This window comes from Neodiprion virginianus, chromosome 4 (assembly GCF_021901495.1).
Source record: "Neodiprion virginianus isolate iyNeoVirg1 chromosome 4, iyNeoVirg1.1, whole genome shotgun sequence".
Taxonomy (NCBI): domain Eukaryota; kingdom Metazoa; phylum Arthropoda; class Insecta; order Hymenoptera; family Diprionidae; genus Neodiprion; species Neodiprion virginianus.
Window position 1 is genome coordinate 30,929,168 of NC_060880.1, and position 27,513 is coordinate 30,956,680.

At 38.7% G+C, this 27,513-nt stretch overlaps 3 protein-coding genes across 11 annotated transcripts in view; 2 read left to right on the top strand and 1 right to left on the bottom strand.

The window, feature by feature from the left end:
* LOC124304073 (acetyl-CoA carboxylase) overlaps nt 1-5,444 on the bottom strand; it is a 24,286-nt gene extending 18,842 nt beyond the window's left edge. Inside the window, exon 1 of one of the 6 annotated variants that reach the window (XM_046762045.1) lies at nt 5,129-5,444. Coding sequence is in view for 4 of the 6 variants with exons in the window: in XM_046762039.1 (XP_046617995.1) it covers nt 4,055-4,139 (85 nt within the window). In the remaining 2 variants the exon portion in view is untranslated. Of the gene's footprint in view, nt 1-305; nt 680-2,093; nt 2,163-4,054; nt 4,155-5,128 lie in introns of those variants that run through there. The other 5 variants (XM_046762047.1, XM_046762039.1, XM_046762042.1 and 2 more) reach the window with 5 other exon arrangements.
* Nucleotides 4,838-7,088, top strand: LOC124304084 (uncharacterized). Its single transcript, XM_046762082.1, has 5 exons — nt 4,838-4,967; nt 5,118-5,172; nt 6,010-6,062; nt 6,164-6,538; nt 6,632-7,088. Exons 3-5 carry the CDS (start codon nt 6,012-6,014, stop codon nt 6,956-6,958), a joined length of 753 nt encoding a protein of 250 aa, XP_046618038.1. The 5' UTR covers nt 4,838-4,967; nt 5,118-5,172; nt 6,010-6,011; the 3' UTR covers nt 6,959-7,088.
* Nucleotides 7,089-7,365: 277 nt separating this feature from the next.
* On the top strand, nt 7,366-27,277 carry LOC124304074 (rho GTPase-activating protein 32). 4 transcript variants are annotated; one of them, XM_046762053.1, is made up of 9 exons: nt 7,366-7,691; nt 12,954-13,433; nt 18,407-18,544; nt 19,017-19,418; nt 19,898-20,228; nt 20,898-21,231; nt 21,323-21,780; nt 21,979-22,241; nt 22,380-27,277. In XM_046762053.1, exons 2-9 carry the CDS (start codon nt 13,365-13,367, stop codon nt 25,110-25,112), a joined length of 4,728 nt encoding a protein of 1,575 aa, XP_046618009.1. In that variant the 5' UTR covers nt 7,366-7,691; nt 12,954-13,364; the 3' UTR covers nt 25,113-27,277. The 4 variants fall into 4 exon arrangements, with proteins under 4 accessions (XP_046618009.1, XP_046618005.1, XP_046618006.1 ...); XM_046762049.1 differs by having other exon boundaries at nt 21,323-22,241; XM_046762050.1 differs by lacking the exons at nt 7,366-7,691; nt 12,954-13,433 and adding an exon at nt 13,443-14,753 and having other exon boundaries at nt 21,323-22,241.
* Nucleotides 27,278-27,513: the final 236 nt, after the last annotated feature.

Here is a 27,513-nt window from a genome sequence, read left to right on the forward strand (position 1 = left end):
AAACAAGATGACTCGAACGATTGGAAGTACGATAGAAAATGAAATATATAAATGAAGTTATCCAACACACGTTAGGCAAAGCACACACGCGAATATCCCGCAGAAGATAATGCCATGGACGTTAAAAAAAAAAAAGGAGTCAAAAAATATTCTACAGAAAATACACCGTCACCATGTAATAGAATAACCCAAGAACGAAACGTTCATGTCCAAGGTTAATGAAAAAGGGTGTGGGAATTTGGTCAGGCAACACTTGACGTTACGTACGTATTACATGTATATCTCATGCAGACTCTCAATTGTACCCGTTATCGCAGATAGAAGACTTCGTAGCATTTACACGATCGATGCGAAGATTTTCACCTCGATTATAAATCCTTGTTAGGAAGTAAAATCACTGCCGGTAATAGATGACCAGGAAGACGGGGATCGGTGCGATTGTTCGATGGCCTTACGACTTGGCGGTTCAAATCGCTAAGCTCTCGTCCTTGCTCATCTTCTCGCGTCGAAGGTCGTCGAGGATGATCCTTTGCGGTTGCTGCGGTTCCTCGTGGCAGAAAGAATAATACCGGCAACGTATTCCTCGAGATAAGGCGAACCAATAAAGCGCGAAAAAATACGCGATCTCTCAGTCGTCGAGGCGAGACTGATTCCTTGACCGAATGTCGATCGGGTATGACTCGATTGTGCGGCACTAAATCGTCTTCGGCAGCGCTAGGTGACACGGACCGATAACCGGACGCTGGTTCAGGGGTCGTCGCTGGTCTCGACGTTGCGGTGTGTTTGCGTCGACCGTTTTGAGTAGGTGCCGATCACTCGAGGCTCGTTCGCATCACGCTATTTTTTTACGCAGCCTGGTTAGATCGGCTGATTATGGCATGCACATTGCAAGAAAAAAATGGCACTCATCAACGATCACGATGCTCGTCCAGTGGTCGCATGATTCGTGCCATGGCATCGTCTGATTATATCGCCGAGAGTCTGAACCCCGATAACCCTATCTCGTGAGCTTTAACTTTAAGCCACTTTACGTCCATCCACCTTCGGCGGAAAGAAGAAGTTTGCCTGCGGATCAACGCGTTCCCGGGATGTCATCTCTCTCCGTGTTAGTGCACACCTATTCGGATTTATGCCAAAAGAGAGTGACGTCTTTCTCGTTGACGTGACTATATCCAATCGTTGGTAGTTTTGGATTCTGAATGAATCGAATGCTTTTCCTTTTGACGCACAAGCTCGGAGAGGTCGTACGTCACACGCGATTCACTCCGCGATTTTAAATCGATCGGATCATCTTCCACATTTTTTTATAAGTTGATTTACAGAAAATGGATTCGGAGAGTTCACTTCGTTGGCGAATCGCGCCATGGAATCAGCATTTTTACAAATATATGTTGCCATCGTTCAATAACTGCTGTAAAGGCAACAATTGTCTTCATGTTTGTTTGTTTTTTATTCGTTAGTATAATCAACACTGCGGATCGTTAAAATTACTTGAGGAGGCTTAAAGACACCATAATTAATGCAGGGATGGAAAATTTGAAGCATGACTGATGATTGCACTGACTAGTATTGGTAGAGGGATAATTAAAGCAGCAGCGAATCTTTGACCGTGAAATATAAAATAATAATGTTATCATTTTAATCTACAGATTGTACAAAGTTAGGATCCTATTAATGGCGAGGAGTTGGTTTCGAGATAAGTTGGCCATACACACATTTTATATACATATATGTACAAAGCTTACATATTTACTTTTGTTAGTAAACGTGCAGGGGTCAGCATTTTTTTACGTAATGATGCGGTTAGTGTGAAACGTACAACAAGTTTGGCGTACGGTTTGTTACGTTTAATTAAAAACTGAATCTTCGCTGGACTTGACAAATTGTTGAATGGCAGTTGCGTTCAGCTCAGCTCAGTAACGTTAAAACATCAATCGGTTGGAGCCACCGAATATTGCCAATAACTTATATGCTGCAAGTGTGAAAGACAAACTAATTCCTGCGTATTACTGCAGTTGATAATGCGTAGAATTTACTCAAATTTTGATAACCCGTCGATATGATACGTACAACTTTCACCGTGTTACACGCACCTAGGGCCGCGGATTTGAAGAGAGCGAACATCACAGCTTCGTGGCTGAGAAACAACTCACGGCGATTTCGAATCTCAAGTTGAAATTTAAATTCAGTAAAGATCGATGTATAAACTCAATACTTTCTTGAGGAAATATATACATATATATTATACATATACATGTATATGTATATTCAAACTTGTTACGAAACAGCAATCTAGAGAACTAAGGTCCAATATCTGTCCTCGATATTTCATCTTGTGAGACCAAACTGCGTGTTTTTATGACAGATGGTGAATTAATGAAGAAATTTACGCGATATCACCTAATTCTGATTTGACGGTACTGTAGTATTTTTTCATCATTCCATCAATACAATAATTACATCATGTATGTGCACATGCGGTTATACTTCAGGAATTACATAAATTCCATTCGATAGTCGTGATCGAACATTGAATTGAAATTCATTCAAACCCCGGCATAGTTTCTTCAGGCTAAGCCGGTTTCCATTAATAATCCAAGGTAAAACCTACCGAAACGCGGAATTGCTCGCTCCTCGACGAAAACTTAAAAAAAAAAAACTTTCCGATCAATGAATACAACGTGAATTTTCTTGGATTCATGTTTTCTCTCTTATCGATTTCCGCAGTTTATCTTCCATATTTGCATGTCGGCGATTCAAGCACAAAGTCTGAACTGTCAACCCAGGATAAAGCTAACCTGAATATTGATAAAACTCCCAAGTTATATCGAACACGAGAATCCTACTTTGTACTTCGTCAGATCGAGAGAAATTTCAAATATAAGAAAAGATGCGCAAAAATTCGAAGTAACATGTATAATCGGAAACGTGCAGCGGAACAAAAAGTTGTGTATCATAAGATAAATTGTCGAATTTGTATGTAGGTGTGTTACATGTGTCGGCTTATCAGTATGTAGTCATTGTGGTTTGTTTTTCAATAAATTACAAAGGACCTTGTCCGATGAACACGCGAGTAATCATTTTAATTACAAGTGGTATAGATCCCCCCCCCCCCCACTCCGACCTAATCTATACCCGACCTACATGCATACGCACGAACGCAATTGAATATGACCCATGCATTCGTTGAGACACGTGCTAGCCTATAAATGAGTAAAATAAATCGTGGGAGAATTTTACGAGCGAACTATTTTAATTCCTTTGTATAAAATTGCATCACTCCTGTTATGTACATAATGTTGAGGAAAAGAAAACCGTTTTAAAAATATTGAGTAATTCGATTCGTTGCAATGACCAACTTGTCGTTTCAATTGAACTCCATTTCTCGCATTCGAACACGATAATATTAACCGAAAATAGTATTTAAATAATTCTCGAATTCTTATTTCTCTTCTATGAATGTATTTCATTATTCAATTTAACGATATTCGCATTATTTCTAAGTATTTCACATCCAGTTTTTACGAACGGCGAAACTTTGAGCAAGGCACTTGAAAATTCAGTTATCCAACGATATTAGAAGATCGTATATATTTCGGATGCAGCCGTTATATTTATAAGTTATAAATTGCTGTATACATAACCCGATAAAATTTGAATTGGCGAAATCTCTGCTCGACGTTATCGATCAACGGTTACGCACTACGGAGTAATTTAATTTCCATACTAATCGAACGTGCGTATTGAACGACGGTTTAAACGTTATATTTCTGTCGGAACAATCGTAAATAGTGCCCTTTTTATTCCTACCTGCCTCGAAACACGCAGTTTTATCTGAGGTTCCAACCTGTGTAGGAATATCGCCGTAAATCTACTTTCATCGGTTGTTCAACGGAGAAGAAAAACGGAAAAATAGATCCGTTTTTCCTCTGCGTATTATTGAATAACTCGCTGTATAAATATTTTCCTTACATCATCTCGCTACGCAGCACGCGCTTCCAAAGAGTAAATAGAACCGTGAATTTCAGAGAAAATTAAAAAAATCAATTACAACCTGCAGAAACTATATAGATAAGCGAACCACCCACTGTAATTCTGTCACTCGAATAGCTTAAAATCGCACGGCGAGTTTCAAACATACACTGCTATTTATCTGACCCAACCACATTTACAATCGCCGTGGACCTAGATATGATTGCGTGAAGTATACTTCTCAGTTCCTTATGAGGTAAGCATGATAATGATCTGCGTACCATAAATCGAAATGGCTTAACCGAGTTTCTCACGTATAGCCAGTCGTCAATCTGTCGTGGCTCGTTTGTTATACCCTCAAACACCCAAATGAAATGAAAAAAAAAAACATACGACGAATTGTAAACCGAAAGCTTGAGATTCAATCCTGGCTACGAGGTGTAGTCGTAATTGAGATACGTGAACCTTTTCAAAGTCATTCATCTATCGATTCGTTGATCGCTTATAGGCAGGTTCGCGAAGAACAAGACCTTGAACGGTAACGCAAAGGCGAGTGGCAATGATTTTGACATTCGTTGACAAGTTGGTATGCGTGCCTTTGTAGCTCCCTACACACTACCAAGTTCACGCTTATCGCGTATAATTGAAAGACTCAACGTGCTTTCGATAAAAATCGTGAATTAATCGACGTAGGTAGAAAATTATAGGCTAAGCGTTCGCATTTTTGCCATCGGAATTCAGCTGGATGATATTGTACGTATGTACGCATTGCGATTAAAATTATACACGTGTTGTGTGTAATGCGTAAAATTATACACGCGTGTTTCAAACATACGATAAAAATGCCCTGAGTAAAATAATGCAGCAATAGTGTTAGTTGGCAATATAGATTTTCACAGGATAATCAAAAGATTGACAGAAGGCTCCGATTGGCTCGGACTCGGGTCAGGCGACTCATAAATCCACGCCATTGGTCGGCTGGTCACGTGTTGTATGTATGTACCGTTTCCTTGGAGCACGCGTCATCAAATTATCCAAGAATTCCGCAGATTTAGTCAGAGTCATGACATAAAAATTGTTAAAGATTCACCCGGCTTATCATGCAATTGATTACGGTTAATAACCAACACTTTGATTCGTTCTAGCAACTACTTACCGGTGACGAATCTTCCGTGGCGGAGTCGCAACCGCCTCCTGGAGGTTAGGTTCAGCTTTCTTTTCTTCCCCTGACATTCGACTTTCTCGACTGTACAAATTCACAAATTGTCAATCCCACCACCAGCTTAACACGGGTCTACTTTGGCTCGATACCCAATACGATCGGAACTAGTTTCCAACTGATCGGCCGCTGTCACCGTTCCGGCATTAGGTTTACTACTTATTTATTTTCATTCCGTCTACTTTATTACTTTTTATCAAACACTCATTCGAGAATCGTTATGCCCGAGTACACTCGCGGTAGTACGGTACAATGCGATTTTACGCACACGCCTTCACCTGCACCTCCGCCTACCTATCTACCTACCTATTATATTTACCAGCCATGCCTTTTCCGCATCCATCTAACGTGCATTCATTGGAAAATGAACGCGGGGTCGTTATCGACGGAGAAACGTTTTTTGGTTCGTTGTATGCGCGTCAGATGTCATCGAGCGACGGAAGACCGGAGGAATTTGATTTTTTTTTAACGTCAATAATATTCAACAATGCGTTTGACATGCGCGCGCCCAATCACGCCCCCTTAGAAATTTTCAATTTTACCCATGCAGCGCTCTGTTTCTGCCGTCGTTAATAGGTGCGCTGAATTGAGATTCGGCTACTTTTCAACAATGCTTGTCATATATTTGCTATGCAAACAGAATTTTTAAAACGACAAAATGCTGTAATGAAATTTTTAGTAAATATGAGAAAATTTGTTGAAAATATTTAGCAACGTTCAATTAAAAAGAAAAAATCGCTCTCCCCTTCTTTCTAAAGGAAATCTATTTTTGCATGTCGATTTTTTAATTTCAAAAGCATTTGCGATTCTAATAACAGGTATGGCGCAAAGTAGAGCAAGTTCTCACTCACTTGCGGATGCTGTAAAAATGGTAAATACAAAACGGTCAAACCTATTCGAGTAAAATCGAAACTGTATCTTTCATCATTATTTTCATCCAATTCAGTTTCTATCGCAAATTGTATATTTCAGATTCTAAGGCATTTTTTGGGTATGCAAATAACACGTAATTCGAAATCATCGCTGCGAAGGGGTTGTTTAGTAATAGATATTGAATTACGTGCTAATAAAAGGCGTGATTTATACGCTGTGCAAATGACCCACTGTGGATGCTGGACTAACACCGGAGTCCAAAATTTATTCGACGAATTGTGTCTCCTAGTAAAAAATGGAATGCTGCCCGATAAACCGGTGCTGGCTCAAGCGTTTACAAGAAATTCCGGCGATGCGAAAGAAACTCGTTATATCATAGAAGGAGGGCCGAGTTTTGGTCAAAAACAGTTTTTGTTGAACAATCCCATAATCCATTTTCCGTCATTTCGAAATTACGTCTTGATCAAGTTACAGGTAAATGTAACAACGTATTATATTATACAAACTATTCTTACAATTTTCACACATCATACGGTGCTACATTATACATCGTGTGATTATTTTCAGTACAGAATCTCGTCCGATCATCTATTAGAATTCAAGGAAATACTGGTCTGCGAATTCAAAACATTAAGAGAGTCCAATCCCAACGTAAAAATCACGTTTTACTATGAGAAGGACGTTTTCTACACGAACCACGTTCAATCCGACGACGACTTTCAAGACTCACAATCGCTGAGCCTTTCATTAATATCAATCGTGAAACAAAGTATGAATAACGAATTTAAAGAACGTTGCTTAAATACTGTCGGCGCCGACAATGCCCACGAAGCGCAGAAGCTTCTAGGGAAAACACTCTTCTCTATGACACACGAAAACTATATGATTCCGTGATGTAACGTAATATATTTAAAGACGAATAACATTTTTTTTCACACCCCGTTACGCAAGAATTATCGTGTAATAAAGAATATCACGCGATTATATCGATTAAAAACTCTAACATATAATCGTGTACGTGCAAATTAATAAATATTATATCGTTACAAAACAGCCTTTGTTTAACGTTTCCGATAATCGATAAACAAGAATCGTCTATCCTTATTTTTCTTTACATACGCAGCATAATCTGTCAGGAGAAACAAATGAAAATTTCAATTGCAGAACAGTGAGCGAGCAACGCAAATTTCCAATTGTCGTATGAGAGTTTGAAATTGGCGGGTGATCCGCCGCAAGTAGCGCCGGGAAATATTGGTTGGAGCGACAATGGCGCCGCAGAGTCGGTGCGCCTCATGTATTTTTCCCAGTCGCGCGGCCAGTCGAAACAGGTCAGGTTTGGCAGGTTCACTGACAGCGGTGTAACGAAAGGCAGCGTCTGTCGTAGCTACGCTATTGAATGAAATTGAAATATCGTTATCGAGAAAATGAAGGAGGTCCGAGCGAGTTCTATCTCAGAAGCAGACGCTCCGTCAAAGTGAACGGGTCGAGGAGAAAGAATCGTTGTGAGAAATCGAGGGGCGCCTATTAGATGCAGTGAAGAACGAGAGTTTTTCCTACGCAATACAGTTCATCCAATCCATCCGGCGAATGTGTGTGCTGCTGGTGCCGCTGGTGTTATAGGTTTAAGGTTTGTGTTTGGTGTTTTCCCCAGTAGTTCTCAACTCGGGAGTGGTGATTTTATGCAGCAGATGCATGTGGGCGTGATAAATATGACTGACACACAACCTTGCCGCAAGATGTTCTTGTTTATTAGCATGCCAGTACAGTTTCAGTTTGCGTTATGTGGCCTTATTTGACTACGAGGTATCCGTTGCATCACGCGCTATGAGGCCTCGTAAAATATTCCATGTAAATATGTAGACACCTACACGCACGTACGCACCTGTCCCCTCAAATATCAGTTTTGTCGATGCGATGCATTAAACGTACGACGCAAACGCATGTAAATCCAAACAGGATCTTAGTTCCTAACTAAATGGCGGATTGTAATGCTGTGTCGTTACTTTTCTCGTCCACGGTTCTTCCCGGGCTCGTGGTATCTCTAAACCTACGTAGCACCTACGTAGGGAAATCATATTCGACGCGCTCCTCTTCGGACCAAACAGAAATTGGGCCCTCTCGTTTGATAAGCTTCTGCGATAGCGTAATGAAGTCTGAACGCTGCATCCGCAGCAGCGACGATCCCCTGCTGTCTTATCTATCTAAACCCTCAACCCACGTAATTCTCTCCTGAATCAGATACCTGCTTGCTGCCTATTACTTTACTCTGATATCATTCGTGCGAGGCGACAGCTGCGTTCACATGTGTAGGAAATTAATGCACGCTAATGAAAACGATTTCTTACACGGTTACGGAGAGAAAAAACCCGTTTAAACCAGCCTTTGTATCAAGTGCTGAAATTTTTCTACGCCGAGTTTTGATCTGTAAAGCGTAGCAACAAGGGGGCGGGGGGGGGGGGGATATATAAAAAATGGAAACAAGGCCTCCTAGAAAGTTGCGTTTATCGATCACGAGCTCAATTTCCGGTATGTATCTGGGTAAATCGAAAAACCCGAAGCGCTTAAAGAATGGAAGAAATTAGTTAATGCTGAATAGTGCCTGTCAAATTGTACCTTTTGCCCTGTTCACGGTTTGTCCTCTTCTTAAGGTGGTACGAAAAAGAGAATTTCCATCTTAAGCGGTCATAATTTAAACGATTTCCCGTCGTTTGGGGACAGGAAATGAATCAGTACTCGAGGACGTGTTTTTCATAGTAATTGATCCAGTCCAGACTGAGCTTCACTGTTTGATGTGGATATGTCAGTGAACGTGTCTCAAACACTCGGTATAAGGCACTTCATCAAAACGTGGTACAATGTTTGTTAGTTATCAGCGAATTCTCCAAAGCTCGATTGCGTTTCGTGATTATTTTATTCGTTCAAGAAGCACATACTGCGGTGAATAGAATTTGAACTGTTATTCAAACACTTGCTGAAATTATGTACACGTATACATACGTACATTGTGTGTTTAAAATGGTAAAATCATTGCTTATCGATTAAGCTGAATCCAATCGAAGCTCCCATACATTGAAAGGTGCAGGAAAAAAGAATCAAGAACAATACGGGATTTCTTCGAATCTTACTACGTATCGGCTGCAGACGAAATTCTTACACAACTTGTTACAATGTTATAATACGACGTGTAGGAATTTGCGGTAGGAGAAGAAAAATCCAGTTTTACTCTACGAAACCGCGAATACATCGTACCTATGTGTATCTGTATAGTTACCGGGTAATCATGTCTCAATACGGTTCAACTCATGGACAATGCGCAATGCGATCCGTCGCTGACTGTGATAAAAGAGAAGAATAGAATGGGACGGGGAAACAAAAAAGGATGAAGAAAAAATATGTGCGAGAACGGTTGACAGATTGTTTTCTACGAACACGTTCCTCCTAACAACAATAATTTATAAATAGATATTACAAGTATACGTAGTGTAAGACGTACTTTATACACTTATGCTGCAGTTCAAAAACGCATGAGGATTGTAAGATTTTCCCAGTAACTATTCCGCGTTCAACATTCTATGTGTGATTCTTAGTGCGCGTGACAATAAGAATATACGTGTAATTACGTAACAAATTTCACCTTCGTTTTCATTACTTGTCGCGTTATAGGTGAGAATCGAATCGAAAAGAAATGAAATTGAAAAGAAAATATAGGTATGTATCTATGATAACCTCTGTATTCCTATAATACGGTACAATCGCCTCAAACACCTGTTGGATGTATTGTGTAACTTTTATGCGACCGAGGCATTTCATTGACAGAGTAACGTAAATCTTGAAAGTTATATGTCCAACTGTCGACTCTGTCATATACGTACCTTTACGAAAACGGGGTCGCTTGTTGCAGGCAGTAGTGAATAACTAACGATTCATTGCTATATCCGGGGGAATTCCGGGTCAAGTTTAAATAATTTATCCCCTACGGCTATAAAGGGGGATATAAAATTCATATCTTGAGTGACAAGAGCGGTAACAAAACGAAGAAAAAAGAAAGAAAGAAAAGATATCGCATTCTGTTGTAATGTTTAAATGAATTTTATTTTTGTACTTGCGAGGATCACTTGTCTCGTTATCGCATTAGTAATTCAATTTATACTTTAAATACAAATAAAAGTTATACGTTATACGATCAGGAATACTCGCAGCTTACGATCAACGATTTTCTTGCCCGTGAAATAATACATTCGCCCATGAGTTACTGCGTGCACGCTTCTACGTACGAAATATTATACGTATATCGTGCTGCTGTGTAGCAACGTGCAGACATGGGTAAGATTTTTTCCCCGGAGCTTAATGTTGTCTTTGTATTGTATTTTTGTACGGAGCGTCGTGCATCTTGCCTCTTACCTCCTCCTCCTTCTCATATGCGTTGCGCGTTCGTTACACATCATAGATGTATATATATAACGTACATGTATACGCATCAAAAATAAAACGATAATAATAAAAATAGAAAAGAAAAGAGGAGTAAAATGAAAACGTCAACAAGGCGTATAGCTGGACTACCGAGTTGATGAGAAAGTATGTAACTAAGAAGGATGTACGAGCCTCCCTATGCGTTGTGGGAAGACGTATCGGTACACGTTACCACAGAACTGGTTAACGTCATAACGTCAGACGGATATAATATACGTTGTAGTGCCAAAACCGCCCGATGCGCCAATCGTCGGCTCTCGTTTTGCAGCGGGTGATAATTAGTCGGAACGCGAGGGATACCGTTCGAACGATCAGAACACGAATTTCACTTTTCTCAAGCACCGCGTTATAGTTCAAGTCCGCTGACATGCGGTTCCTTCACACGAGCGTTGTTTAGAAATGATTCCATAAAGCAGCAGGAGCTCTTGAGTGAGAAAACCTGAAATTCCGGTATTCCTTCTCGACTAAGTTTTTTTTTTTTTTTTTTTTACCACGATGACAAGTATGCAGATGGCTTTGAAATTTTTTTTATTGCAAACGGAAGTGCCAAAGGTTCTAGAAAGCTTGTATGTACATATGTATAATATAGGTATATATAAAATGCGCACGCATTTTCTTATCGAAATCGAGACACTCGACAACTTCGCGGTGACGTTGCTTGCATCGTTTGTCTTATCAACGATTTCGCACAATTCTTACGCTTTGCTTTTTTCGCTTAAGAATAATTTTATGCTTGTATCGTTAGACACCGACGACGATTGTTTCGTTAAGAATTTATAAAGATGAAAAAATGTTCTGTTTTTCCTCGTTTGTTTTTATTTATGTTTTTTATTATAATTTTTTCTCCCATATTTCTTTACTATTTTTTTTTTTTTTTTTTATTCACATTTAACCGAACAAGGAGCGCCTTCTCTCTGCACCGTTATAACAAACTCTCTTTGAAGACACGCATGTATACACACACACAAGTATTCTATGTATACATATAACTACGTACGTAGTCATATACCTTATACATATAGAGTCCGATCAAATTTTATTGAGAATTACAACCGCCCGCTGCTGGAGTGCTTAATGCGGACAGAAGCAACATGATTAGTGTACATGTATGTATAATATACCGTCTGTGGCCACAGCTATACGCGACTGTTATTACAGCGTGTTGTATTATCATTATTATTGTAAAAGATCTTTCAACCATCCAGTAGTCTGCACGAAAAGTCATGTCGCATACATGAATTACTTATAGTCTTGGCTATATTACACTCATTGTCAGGTGGAAATATCAATAATAATGATATAACAACAATAATCGGATACCTGCAGGATTTTATCAGCAAAGTAATAAAAATATTTGACTAAATATTTTGCATCTACGTGAATTACTATGCGATTCTATTAATTATCTCTTTCTGTGCGTTGTAAATTATTATACCTACAGAAATTCTGCCGACGTGATATTTTATGCACGTGGATAGAAAAAAACGATATATCAAAGGATCAGTTTTCACGGCAAAATCGGCGCCGTCTATCACCCTTAAGAAATAATAGGCATCAATACTCGCTAAGTCCATTCCAGTTGATGGGTGAGGGCGGGTCGCAGTCGTGGGAGGATAATAATCACATCCAAGTCCATTCGCAGTTTTATTAGACAAATGGATCAGCTCTATTTGTAGCAGAAAGTAAATACTGAAGTAAATGGGAATCCATATACTATTGCATGAGTAGTTTTTTCCAATTTGTAATTAACCGAATATAGTTTAAGGAGTTGACAATTTTATCATGTGGTAGACGCACATTCCGTCATTATAAAAATTTTTTATTCGTAAGCTACGGAGATCTCTTTGAAAATACAAAAATAGAAAATATCGAAATTGTAAAAAACAGCTTAGACATTCATCCTTCGTTTCAAATCTCTTTAAAATCGTTTCAAAAAGTCTTTCCAGATTCGTTCGATTTCTTTCTACGATGAGAGATTTTGTTCAGAATTGAAGTAGGTTTTTCTTTTCATTTTTCGACATTCAATTCAATACTGCCATTTTCTGATCGTAATCAGTATCTGTATAATATTTTAAATTTAAATATTTAAAACCGCTAACATATTGAAAGAAAAGTGTTTGTCAGTCCTCTGAATAAAATAAGCCATCGCAAAATGAAATCGATCAAATCTAATAAACTTTTAACCATTTTGATGGGGTTTGAAATGAAACATCGATATCTAAGCTTTTGTTAAGAATTCCAAGTATTTTTTAAAAGTGATCATCGGATAGCTTACGAATGTAATACATTCGTGAATACCCACAGTACGAATGCTTCGTAATACGCATAGTAAATGAAAAGAATCGATTTCTGGCCAAGCAATCTCCCACGTTATCATTCCTGTTCGTCATTAATCGTTGTTATTGAATCTCATTTTCAGCCCCAAGCCGCGGGGGAGAATCCGGTTTGGAATCCAATCAACGATATTTGGGACACGACGTGTCGACGTGACGATATTATTGCAAATTGTTGAAAGTTGTGGATAAAAACCGATTCAATAATGAAAAAATTAAGATGCTGGTCATTCGGGAGTATAAGCTGCAAGAGCGATCATCATGAAACGAGGAATGCGACTACGACGACCGGAAACTGCAATGGCAATAATAGCTGCACGAACGCCGAATTAATACTCGCAGGACGAACAACAGCAATGAGTAGCATCAACGGCAGCGAGAATATGACGTTCGACTCGTGCAGGACAAAGTGATAGGTCACCCTGGCGTGCAGAAGGACTGAGGGGCTTCGTCGGCCTGGGTCATCTTCCTCTTCGGCTTCGGAGAAGTCCCAGAAGATGCCTGGACCGACGTCGGAACGACCCCGTGCCCACAGGCTGACGGACATCGAGCCTCAAGCTGCAAAGGTTCTTTTATGCGCCCTCTTGTGCACGCTTATTACCCTTCCTTTCTTTTTCTTCTCGCTTGGACTTTCTTCACTTTGAGTTTATCATCTTTTCCCCTCGTCCCCTTTATACATACCTATAAGAGGCTGAGCTTTTCAGTTATTCAGCGGCAAATTGCTCTCTCTCGCTATCAATGCGTCGCATATACATACGGTATACGTGATACAATGTAACATGCTGTCGTTTACTGCAGCTTATATCTGATGCTACAGTATAGCCGTAATCTTGCTTTTTTTTATTTAACATTTCTGACCTTAGTTGTAAGTTATCGTACACAGGTATAGTGCGAGTGTCATAAGTGTGCACTCGACGGAAAACGGAGCGTTGTTCAGTGATTATTTCCTGTTTTTTCCGTGTCTCATCTTCTTCGTCGTTTTCTCTCGTCTCTAATATGCATATACCTACACGTCCGCGCTCAGCCTCATGATGCAGACATTCGCGGAATTTCAATTCATCCCAGCGTGATAATGCTGAATATTGAGCGTAACTGAGATGCGTGCATTATTGATAATTTTTGTACATATACATGTACACACTATTCCTTACATGTTTCATCGCTCTGCGTTGTAACTTCAATTTAACACACACCATGGTATTTACCGAGAAAAACTCTGTTTCTTTACCGTCATTCATTATTCATGTTTGATTTTTTAATTTATTTCTTTATTGTTTGACACCTTTGACACCTTTGTTCACTTAATTATTATTTTTGTTTCCCTTGTCTTCTACGGGATATTTATATTTGTCCACCGTGTGTGTGTGTCTGTGTGTGTGTGTGTGGAACGAATTTCAGTCGCCAATTGTCCCGAAAAGGAACGTGTCCATATATATACGTACGGACCATTTTATTTTATGGAAATTACTATTATTTTTGGACCACGGAAGTCTGTTAGTTCTATTTACCACATCCTTGCCCTCCCGTCTAAGTTTTTCGTGTACCTACGGGAAGGAAAATGCGGAGCCAGTCAGGAAACGAGCGAACGAGCGCGAGAAGAACAAATCGATAACATCAACTTGTGCGGTTGCTCTCTCTTACTCTCTCGTCCTCGCTATTTCTCTCCCTTTCTATTTGACTGTGCCAGCATCCCAGATTACGTACGTTCCAGATGCAGCTGTCAAACTTGTTCGGCCAATAAAACGTGCTCTCTTGTTATTATTCTCGAAATATCTTCTTCGCGAGCGAGTGTGCGCACGGTGCACGTGATCTTGTTCGACCAACATGTTCCGCATGCAGCTTGGTAACATATTGCAATATACTGCAGTCCAGAGTAGTTATTCCAGGTATTATGTTTGTAGAAGAAAAATTCATCATCTGATTTGATTTCAATTTCCATCGGTATGTAATAATAACAGCGATGGGTTATCGAATTTGATTTTTTTTTTTTTTATTCTCGTTTACGGAATCATTTAATTGTTATTCTTATTATTATATATTTCATCATGCGTATATATGAATTTTTGTAAGAATTTTGTGATTCGTGCGAGAAGCATAAAATCTTTACAATCTGAAAATGGAGTTACAGTTTCGTAGTGTTTTGTGATCAATCGCATGTCTCGTGACGACAATATCTTTACATTCGCGTTGGAGGCTTTAATCTTTTTTCAGACAAGAGTGCGAACATAATTTAACTGCACAGGATGGATATTAACCGTTACTTTAATGAGTCCCACGGATCATTTGTTCAGTTCTGCCTTGTAACGCTGCGTCTGACACGCTTGGACTTCTGTAGAGATATAACTGATACTTACATGGTGTGAAAAACCGGTATTGTACGAGCGCGTATTAAAGCAGTTGTAAAAACTTGGCTAATAAACGAGGAAACGAATAATCCTTGTTATAAAAACATTATACGCAAAAATGTACGGATACATAATGTAAATGTATATGCAGATTGTAAAGTATTATTGTACAATGTACCGTATAATGTACAGTTGAGGCCGTTATATGGAAACGTAAAACGTGTCTTCGGCTTCATCTTACAGTGTCGAAAGCATATGGAAAAGGCGAAAAATTAATAGACATGAATCAATACAGCAGATTGCAGACGACGGATTTTTCTTTCCCTCAGGCTGCTGCAACAGCTTATTCATCTCGACTCGTCGCGTCTCCACCGAGTCCGGTTACATTGTCGTAAATATACTCGACACGGGAATATCCGAACAGCCGAAAGACTGACCCAGTTTTCGTACTTGCAATCAGCCGCGCTGCTATAATGTGCTTGAGATGTCCATGCTGTTCCAGTTTAACGTATGCACCCCGGTGTCTGCCCATTGTTCGGCATACTTATACCGTGTAACATACATACATACATACATACATGCATACATACGTGTATGTGCGGCGATAGTAAGAGGGGCATGCGCCGTTAATTAATAGTACATTGTGTAACGAGGACGCAAATTCGGTCTTTTCGGGCCTAGCGTAAGTTGACAATATGAGTCGTAGGTGAGTCGAAGACGAATATTGCAAATACGCGAGACGAAAAGACCGTTGCCTCCTTGCTGCACACGATTTATATAACGTAGAGTGTGTTACGCGTTTTTTCACGAAGCATGAAATTGAGGTTAGGGTCGCGTAATGTCGGATTTGTTCGCGACGGCGCATGCGCTCGGTACTGAGAAGACCAGTTTTAACTCCTAGGACTTGAAATCGGACTTTTCAGTTCTCCGCGCATGCGAGTTCGCAGACTTAGTCAACCGTCATAGAAACGGTTACTTTGTGTACGGAAAACGCGCAAACATGCTCGCGTCATATAAATGTATTTTTATGTAAGTAACGCATCGCATGCACGCGTGTCTGCGGTAACGCCTTATACCTGCTTTTAAACGCGTCGGGAATTTCACGCGATGCGAGAATAGGATATGCGACGACGTGTTTTCTCATCGACTCGGCAATCAGCCTGTATAGCAGCTGTTCCTATACCATCAGCTATCGAGGCTTCACCACACACTGGACAACGGCTCAGCTTCGTATTTCATTAACGAAATGTTCACCCGCAATTGAATCGGTGAACCGTGAATTAACTTACGGTGATATATTAGGATTTTAAAAAATTTATACGTAATTACATAAGTAACGAATAGAGTTGAAAATGAGATGTGTATATCTGGATTAGTTTTTTTTCGTCAATTGTCACGGTTTTCTATTTCACATTACCATGTGAAAAGAATTTTTAAACGATTGATTAGTTTATTTCCTTTTATCGTTATTCGTTATTTCTCCGAGAATGGATACTTATCTGTATTGCAGCTGAATGAGAATTATTGATGTATCCTTGAAATGTGTTTCAAAATGATAGGATTGAATAAATCAGACGAGGTGCTGCTACGCGGAGATCTTGAGATTTAATCTTTTGCACTGCTCGAAAGAATTACCAATTTAGTTTCAAATTCATGAAAGCGGAAACTTCGCAATGCTGAGACAGAGCTGTGTTCTAATTCCTTTCACTGCTGACTAATTATGACAGTTGAAAATACCTGTATCACTGCATTGAAGTACACGTTGTATTAGATGTAATAATTGCGATAGTTTAGAAAATACGTAACATATTTACCGTCCAATTTTTCAATAAACCCAGTCGAGATTTCGAAAATTGTTTAAAAACGCACACACATGTTATTGACATACCTATATTTCCAAGGGGGAAAATAACTCGAGATTTCAGTGATACGATAATTTTTTGAGTCGAATTAATTTAAATTAATTCATATAATTAACGTAATTTATCAACTTCAATTCATTCTTTTTTTTTTCTCTAAAGAAATAATTCTAGCACGAGTCCAAACTAATTCGAATCGATTTTCCATAATTTTTCATAATTCAGTTGTTCCTCAGTCAATTCCATTTCTTTCAGTTAATTATAATAATTATGTTTAATTAGGTTATTTTGCATTAATTCGATTAATCCTTATCAATTCGGTCAATTCTTATTAATTCAGGTAAATTATAATTAATTCACAAACCTATTGCCACATTAATTCAGCGAGTTATTTTCCCTTCGTACATTCCTATATTTAAATAGTAAAAAATTGTGTTGTTTCATTTCACGCAGACACTTGCGTTTCATTTATGACGATTTTACCGATTAACGTTGCAAGTGCGTTCTACTTTTTAGTATAATTGCGAAAGATAATAAAGCATGATTAAGCCTAGACGTTCCAGTTTGCCGCGAGAAAAAGGAAAAGAAAAACGAATGGAAATAATGAAATGGCGATATAACGGTTGCGATGTTGCGCTGAGACAAGTGTATTATGCTAAGTACTGCTGGCCAGCTGGCTGACTCACTGGGAATGTCACACTTGACTAGAATAATCGTATATATTATACACAGACATGTTTTCAGGTTTTTTGTTACTGAAACACGATCCGTTCTATAGTTGCAAGTGTCTGCCCGGTTGCCTCAGCTGTATACTGCTTGTGACAGCACCTCTTCTTTCTATTGATTAATTGTTCAAGGCATATTTAGTTACTTGTATGGTATTAATAGCTCGTGAGGATTTTCGACTTGCTCTGAACTTGATCAATTTCTGTGCTCTCAACTATTCAGATCTCGTCTTATACCAAGTGGGTTGATTTCGATTCCCATATTCAACAATGTTGAAAAAAATAAAAATATGCACAAAGGCGCGTATTCCTACAGACCCAGACCAATTATCCTCGATTGAACAAAGAGTTAATTTACCGATTCCTTTGTATTAGTCACAGACCCCTTAATTATTACGTATTCAGATGTTGTCTCTCCGGGTGCATCCACGTAGTTATTGACGATTTATATACATATATATACATCTTTATTTGCTAAATGAATCATCAGTCTGTCGTTTTAATTGCGTGAGTTGAGCTAATTTATGAACGCTCAATTGATATTGAATACTTCGACTTGAATATTTCGACTAACCGTCTCCATTTAAATCAAAATTTGTTTCATTCTCAGGAATTGGGAAACAACAAAACAGATGACTTGAGTACGCCAGGAAGTTCAGGGGCCAATATGGGCAGCATTGCAAGATTTCCAAAATTGGATGAATGTGCTCACTTTCACTATGAGCATGTCGAACTTGGGGCACTGGAGGTAAGTCGTGATTCATAAATTGGGATAGTGTGAGAGATCGAATAAGTAAAACTCCTCGAAGATCTGAAGAAAAAAAAAACAACACATAACGATACAGTGATTTATTTAATTTTCTCTTCTATTAATATTACAATATATAATTGGTTTTCCAGTTTTGTTGTACTCAAAGTGTATCACTGTTGTAAATCAAATCAGCGAACGTAATTTAAAATTATAATACATTTTATGTAACGATAGAAAACCAAGTGCTGGTTGTTGCTTTCTCTGGTTTTATAGCATGAAGTTAACTTCAGTTAATTGAAAGTATTCGGAGAGAACGCCTTGAAATTCTCGTCTAGAAGTATTTATGTAAACAAATAATCGCGTTTACTTGAATTGATCGTATTTTTCACAAATAATTCATCAGTGTTCAATATCGATGCAAGGTTCTTCGATAAGTTTAGTTTCTAACCAGTCTTCTCTCATTTGTAAGGTATCGGTTAGCGAAGATCCAAACGATGACATGTACGATGTCAGAGTGACTTCTGGCGACGCATGTTGGACCCTACAACGCTCGTATGAAAACTTTGTCATGTTTGACAAGCAGTTACATCGATGTATATTCGACAGGAAGTTTTCATCGCTAACAGAGCTTTCCGACGATCAACCAGAGAATACTACAGTCGTGTTGAAGGATTACTTGTCCCGATTTTCACAGCTCAGTCATGAGGGCTTGAATTGTGGGCCTGTTTTAAATTGGCTACAACTGGACAATAGGGGAAGAAGAATTCTTGTTCCAGAGGCTGATTCGTGTCCAATTAACACGCCAGCTGTAGCTGCAGCTTACGCTGTTAGGCCTTATGCTGCACAAGCCCAGGATGAGATTTCATTTCAGGTATATGTTACTCTTGGACTTTTTTGATGAAATTTAATTTTCACGTCTGTTCCGTATACGCGTTAGCTGTCAACTTCAATTTGCAGCAAGATCTGATGTATTACCAATGACTAAAAAGAATATTTTGATGTCTGTCATACTGCAATAAAATAGTCACTCCATGTGAATGTAATACTGTAATATGAGACACGACAATTGTCTTAAGAATGTTATGAAATAACATCAGAGTGTTACGTAAACGACGAGAAATTGTTACGCGGTGTGACAATTTATTATTATATTTATTATTAAGTAAATTTGCAGTAAATAGTTAAGTATACAATAAATCTAGTGCTGTTTTTCCACCGTTTTCCATTAGTAGATTTAGTTTATAACGATATTAAAGAATTGGGTTTCTTGTTTTTACGAATAACGATGTGAAATTTCATTTTTACAAATATTTAACAGATATTCTATAATATTTAACGAATGTTTATTAGGTTGGGGACATGATCTCAGTAATCGATATGCCACCTCCTGGGGAAAGCACTTGGTGGCGCGGAAAACATGGTTTTGCTGTTGGTTTCTTCCCGGCAGAGTGTGTCGCTGTCATTGGTGACAAAGTACCTCGTCATTTAACTGTTTCGACAACAGTAAGGTCGAAACTCCCAGTTAAGCCAGTGCTTCGAAAGCATGGAAAGCTCATAGCTTTCTTTAGATCATTTATACTCAATAGACCGTCAAGAAGAAGGCTGAAACAGTCGGGAATATTGAAGGAACGAGTTTTTGGATGCGATTTGGGAGAGCATCTACTGAATTCAGGTCAAGATGGTAAGTTTATAGTACATGACATTTCTATTTCTAGTACATACGATCAGTTCGATCATATTTCTCATTCAGCATCTTCTTTTTGTTATTGTTAGTGCATCCTGTTAGACTAACCGTTCTTCTCTTAACTCTTCAGAATATAAATCATATTGAAACGCAGAAAAGGCCTTGTTATTAACAGTAAATGAATTTTATTCTTCTATATTAGTCTACTGCATACAGCAGCTTCTTGTAGACGTACAAAAAATCTGAAGATATACCCAAAATAGTACATTACCAGCTCCAAAGAACCTATTCTCTGCGCGCAGTATGATGTTGGAATCAGTATATGGGATTGCTGTATGTCTAATAGCAATTAATTGTTTCATTGTTAGTGTACAAACCTAAGACGAACTAAAAATTATATCCTTATAGATGTACAGTTTATTCGCAATATCTTACACTCTGTTTCCTATGGCTATTATAGCTGAGAAGAATAAAAAAAAAGGAAAAAATAGAATGAAGTGAAAGAAGAACCTAAATTATCTTCTGTCTTTCCTTCTTCATATCAATCATTCATTATTAAATTATGGTACATAATTTATTCAATTTGCTTGTTTCCAAATATGTAAGTCAATTTATTGATTTATTTCAATAAAATCGTTCTGAATTTAATTTCATGTACTAATTTAGTACCAACGGTGCTTACCTGCTGTGCCAAATTCATTGAAACTAATGGTCTGGTTGACGGGATATATCGTCTAAGTGGAGTAACCTCTAACATTCAACGACTGAGGCATGCGTTTGACGAGGATAGAGTACCAGCACTTCATTCGGACGAAAGTATACTGCAAGACATTCATTCAGTGGCTTCGTTGCTGAAAATGTACTTCAGAGAATTACCTAATCCATTGTGCACGTATCAGCTATACTCCGCTTTTGTTGGAGCAGTGCAGGCTGAAACAGATGCAGACAGATTAAGATACATGAGAGATGCAGTGCGCAAACTACCCCCACCTCATTACAGGTAAACATCTTTAATTAGTTGTAGTACTTGACGAAAAATACATTCACATTCACCATTCACTTTACTGATTCATGATATTACCGTACTAAAGGACACTTGAATACCTGATGAGGCATCTGGCCAAAGTCGCAGCTTGTGGGAAAGAGACTGGTATGACTTCTCGCAATGTAGCTATTGTCTGGGCACCTAATCTTCTCCGCTGCAAGGAACTGGAAGTTGGTGGAGTGGCAGCTCTTCAAGGGGTTGGCGTGCAAGCCGTCGTTACTGAATTCTTAGTTTGTTATGCAGAGCTGATCTTTGGTGATGGTCCTGTCGGCAGGCCTAAATCCTTGGCTATTACGACACCAGCTAGACTTTTAAGTCTAGAAGAGGCTAGGAGTCGTGTGCTCCGTGGTGAATCTGATTACATAGAAGTTGGTGCAGGTCCAGCTGGCCTGCCTCTACACTATCATACGGTTATCGAATTGCCCAGGAAAAGACACGGATCAAAAAGGTCGCCATCGTTGAATTGGAGAGCGCTATTCACCAGAGGTGGCTTGGGAGCTCGTGGTAAGGCCAGGCAAGCCAGAACTCCACCTCAAGTTGAGATTCCCAGTTCTCTAAACTCGTTACGAAGACTGAGGCCAGTTAAAAGTGCCGATAGTTTGGATGGCGAGGATAGTCTTGGACCGCTTCTCGGACCACCGCCCATTAGACCCTGTGGTCACAGTCGTTCTATATCACACGATTCCTATTTTGATCACTTAGCGGATGCCCCCAGTTCTAATTCGCCATTGGACTTGTCAGAAATTCAGCTGAACTTTGATTTGGAAGAAAGGGAAATGAGAATGTTCTCGGAGGATGAAGGGGGTGGCATTGCTTCTATTGAAGCCTCTCCGAGAAGGCAACGACCAGAGGGTCCACAATGTACTGCTGTTAGCGGAGGATCCAAGAGAAAGAGGTCCAGACTAGAAGAGCGATTGCACTGCGACGTCGAGCTACGATTCATTGATAGCCAAAGCCCAGATCAGGTGCGAATAATGTGAACATTGATTCATGGTTTTGTCAATTTTTGCTTAGTCTTGATTGTGTTAGACTGGTTTTTTATTATGTATAAATCGATATTGAATCTGACTCATAGTCGGTATATCTTTCACATGCGCTTACAGGTCATGATTTCGGCAGAGGTGCATGGTACGGAGACTCCTTCTCCTTTACCAACGCCAGGTTACTTGCCGTTACTTTCAGAAGCCTCGACGCCGTTAACGCCTGCAACTTTACCAGGAACTCCTCCGTCTATTTCACCGAATCCAGCCAGCAGTTCTAGGATAAGTTTCAGGAGTTTTACGTTACCCTTAGACATTAGCGACAACCAAAATAGTCAAGACAAATTAAAGAGGGTTACAGTTTCTTCCGATCGAATATCTAATTCTAGTCACAGACTATCACCTAATAATGACAACGAAAATGACATTAAGTTGTGCGACAGAATCTTAACTCCTGCCTCGGACCAAGATATGACACCTTGCGAACGAATAACTCCGACCTATGACAGACTCACGGAATCTTATGATAGCAGAATAACTGCATCGTCTGAGGGGCAAGAGATTTCTGAAGAATCTTGTCCAAGGGTGTTGGATTCACCAGATCAAGAAATGACACCTTGCGACAAAATGACGCGAGACAACAGTTGTACGAGTTATGATGGCATTACGTTGCCGTCTAATGAGATTCTTGAGTCTAGTTCAAGTTGTGAAAGAATATTGCCGTTAAGTCCGGTCAAAACAAGCTACGATGAAAGTATTCCAGAATCTGATTCTTCAGTACACATTGGCGATGGCACACAAGACAATCAACTAGAATCTTCTAGTTGCCTGACATCTTCGGAATTGCAAGAGAACGCCTGTTCAGAAGATAGCAGCAGATCCATTCTGCATAGTGAGAATGTTTCACAAAGTACATCTCTCAGTTCTCAAACAGAAGAGTTGATCGCTGAAACGCTTAAAACTCTCGGTAGTGAACCCAGTAAGTTACCATTGACTAATACCGATCTTGATTCTCCAATGTCGTGTGAACAAACTCTCGAAGACTTACCAGATTCTGGTTTTGTGATCTGCGATAGTTCTGATAGAATGCTTACCAATACAGAAACTCAACCAATGACATCAAACCCGAATGACTCTGGGGAATGGGTAATAGTTGAAAGAACATCCGAGTCTGGAGTCTCCCCGACTAGCGTTTCCAGTGATCTTACGGATCTTATACAGGAAACTGTGGATCCTGCATTAGCGACGGATGCACCGCAGATACAATCCTTGTCGGAAAACATTTCTAGAACATCGCTCGATCTTACAATGGGTTCGACTATTGCTACGGATGTTGATACGTCTTGTATTGGTATCAGTGAATTGACAGACAGTCCTGTAATACAGGCAAAAGAATCTGGAAATGCAGCTTTGCGTCCGATTGAAGCAAAGGAATGCAAAGAAATGATGGAGCATGATGAGCGTATTAGCGAAGAAAAAGTTTTCGCGTCTGGCGATCGTGGACAAGAAAATACTTGTGCGAATGGGACAAGATTATCTAGCAGTGTGCAGTTTGTGTTACGGGATCAAACCAGTACTTCTCGGAGGGACGAAAATGAAACAGAACTTGTGAGTAAGCGTTCACCTGCTAAGCTCCAGATGAATTTACATTTGAATTGTGTGAAAAAACCACTCCACGAAACTCATTTCAACGACCCGGAGGTGTACTCGGAAAATGATGCCACAAATACTGATGGAAACTGTAGAACCAAGAGCGAAGGTTGTCCCAGTACACAGACATCACTCAATCAGCAAGGTGATTTTCAATATCAACTTTCACCTAGCGATTCCGGTAAGCATCAAAATAATTCGTACAATAATAAAAGCCCAGAGCATCAACAGTATTACAGACAAACATCTGAAAATCGATTACATTGTCAGGTAAGTTCAAAAATTCAACAAAACTATGATATGTCGAACAAATATCATTCTGAACATGTACTTGAGGATGATGATTACGCAGATACAAAGCACGGTGATACGCGACACTCTCAAGTAAATGTTCCAAAAACGTTGCACCATCCACAAAACAATGTAGAAGTAGTTATACCATCAGAGAATGCTGCAGAGCCATGCGAAATAGCACATGCTCCTGAGGGTGCATCAGAAGCACCCTCTCTAGCTTCATCTTGTACATTTTCCAATGCATCGTCACCAGTTGACGATTCAGTTGTATTGCGCGACACAGCTGCGATCTTGGAAGAGTTAGCTCTACAAAGATTATCAGGCGGAGGAACAAACGATATGCCTATTACTCCCAGAAGGAGATATGACTCTGAGATAACAAGGGACCGGCGAAGCTTCGACTCTGAAATTGGACGAGAAATAGTCAGGGAACATAAGATAAAACAAGAGTTAGATTCTGCCAGAGGGAAGTCCGAAGAACCCCCGAACAACGGGTCTCAACATTTACCCCCGTGCCTGAGAGCTCGACAAGCGAGAGCCACGCGCGCCGCTCTGAGTCGTTCACTGGACGAAGCCAAGTTTAATCAAATGACCGGTGGCTCGTCTCTGCCGACGAAACAAGCTTCCGAAGACTCGCAGCATAGTTCTACGCCAAATGTAGGCTCTCAATCTTCCATGCTTTCGTCAAACAACTTGGAAAGAACGTCACAGAAAAATTTGGGAGGCATTGATTTGGGGGATCCAAGGTGCAGGGAGAGGATAGAAAGATATAAAGAGGAGAGGAGAACATTTCTAAGAGATAAATATAGATCTGAAAGCTTTCGAGGAGCAAGGTCGAGAGCTGATGACGAAGGAGAACAAGCTCTGTTGGCTAGATTAAAGCAGCGAGCTTCCAGGCCTTCTCTTCATTGACCAAGTGATATTCGTAAGTCCCCTACTCTCTTTATCTTTGCTAAATAAAGAGCCTATTGTATTTTATGAGAACCACATTAATGTGGATCTATTATTTAACCGTTCTCAAAGTTTGACTGATTCTTTTTCAATCGATTAGTCTGGCCAGGTTTTCAAACATTGGTCTCATGCTTTCGTCACACTCTTGAATTATTGTGGCATTTAATGAACTTTGTGACAATGATGAAGGAGAAGCATTTGCGTTCCCCCTTGTTAGATCGGATTTAATTATCGGAGATGTACCAGAGCAGAACTATGGATTTAGGTTTTATTTTATTTTAAAATATAATGCTAAACATTTATAAACATGGTACTTGATATTCTACTGTCGCCATTGGTTTCTCAATCTTGAACGCGTTATTTTGTTGAAGATATAAAAATGTTACATCTACAGGTATGTATTCGATTTTATTCAGATTATTCTGGATTAAAGAAAATGTGTTATTATACAAGAAAATCCATTCCTCTTTAATAACTTTATTACGCGACAACTCAGTTGGAATTCAACAAATTTTTATTTCCTAATTCAGACTCATTTTTCAATCCTGTAATGAATATTGAGACAGCCCTTTGTTTCTCCTTTTTTATTCCATAATTATATGTATACGTTCAGAATTCTGGTATTTAAGGAGAATTTGTGAATTACCGACGTCAAAAGCGGTGTTTATTTCATTTTGTTACCAATTAAATTCATACTGGTTATTATATAGCGATAATTTTGATGTTCGAAGTTTGAAGGTTGTGTTTTCTTTACATATCTAGTAATTATTAGCCAAAGGATACAGAGTTATCCATATCTAATGACACTCTATATCTTATTTCGTTAACTTTTATATCACGTCAATGTGTTTCCTCTTACAATTTATTTATCATTCAATTATTGATACATTTCATATACTACCAAGGGCTCTGGTGCGTTTCAATACTTACATTAAAAATTTCATCAGCAATTGACAAAATGAATCACAAATTTTTATAATTCACGTCTTTATTAAGTTAAGTATTTTATATAATGTATGTAAGAATGTTATTAATTTTTCATGTTATGGGCAGGTCCATAGTAATATTAATGTGTTTTGTACATGCTAGTTTTTAATTACGTGTATAGGTCAGCGATCTAATATATTGACTTAAGGTTAGTTCATTCTTTGAATCAATTGCTGGTGAGAATTTTTCGTGAAATCAAGATTACTATTAGAAGTTCAATAATTTTTCCGTAGGCACAATTATCCGCATATTTATAGACTAATACATTATTCACGCCGCCAAACCGCGATTCTACCGTTCGTAGTATGGAAATATACATACAACGTTTTATTAGCTTTACTATAAATCTACTAACGCCGTTAACAAATACTCGAAAATTATATTGACAATATGGTGTTCATGGAGAACGCCGTGCATATACATAAAATATTATATAATAGGTATAGATATAAAAACAGAAACCAGAAATCTCTCCAATAAAAGAATCTGTAGGCAACAAAAAAACCGGACCATAAATGTTCAGCCATTAAGTCTTATTATTATTAGTATGGTATCTCGTGATGATAGTACATAGTTATAAATGTATCAAAGATAGTTAATAGGTTATTTGGAAAGTTGGACTATTCAACTGTCTAAAAATCGCTTTAATTTTTAAAATTCTTTGCCTACTTTGATATTTGAGACCATGACTTTATTTACAACTGATTATAGATTCAAGTTTACAGCTTTCTGATCAATATTAAATTTTCTCTATTATTTTGTCACCTTCTAAAATGCAGATGTTTTCTTCTTTCAAGCAATCCATACGTCATGGTATTTATCGATAATCATTATTCCACTCTTTATATTTATATTGGAAAAACAAGAGATTCAATATTTGTCTATGTAGTTATAACTCTCATAAGGTAATCCAGATACATGAAAGCTGTTAAGCTGGGCATCTTACTATTCTAAATCAAGTTAAAAATTATAATCAACTTTCCAGTCTAATCATACGTGACGGTACATAACGCAATGCGCAATACATACCGTAAAGATATTTATTTTTAATAATTTGACATTCGTGAATAGTGATTATTATTCATTTTAGGATTATAGGTAATTACCAACAAGGCTTTACTGCTGACGATAATATTATACGGACAAAATTGAAAGATTGAAAAAACATTCTCTCAGCATAACATAGCTAGATATAATAAGAATAAAGACTAATGTAACTGCATCGTTTAATAGTAATCTTGTTTTTTTGGGTATAAGAACCCGTCGTTTATCGGCTTCGATCCATTTGCGTCACTTTATTCATTAGCTTATATGATAAATGTTTTGTTATTATTGAAGAACTGTTTCGCTCATTGCATTATTATTATATATAAAT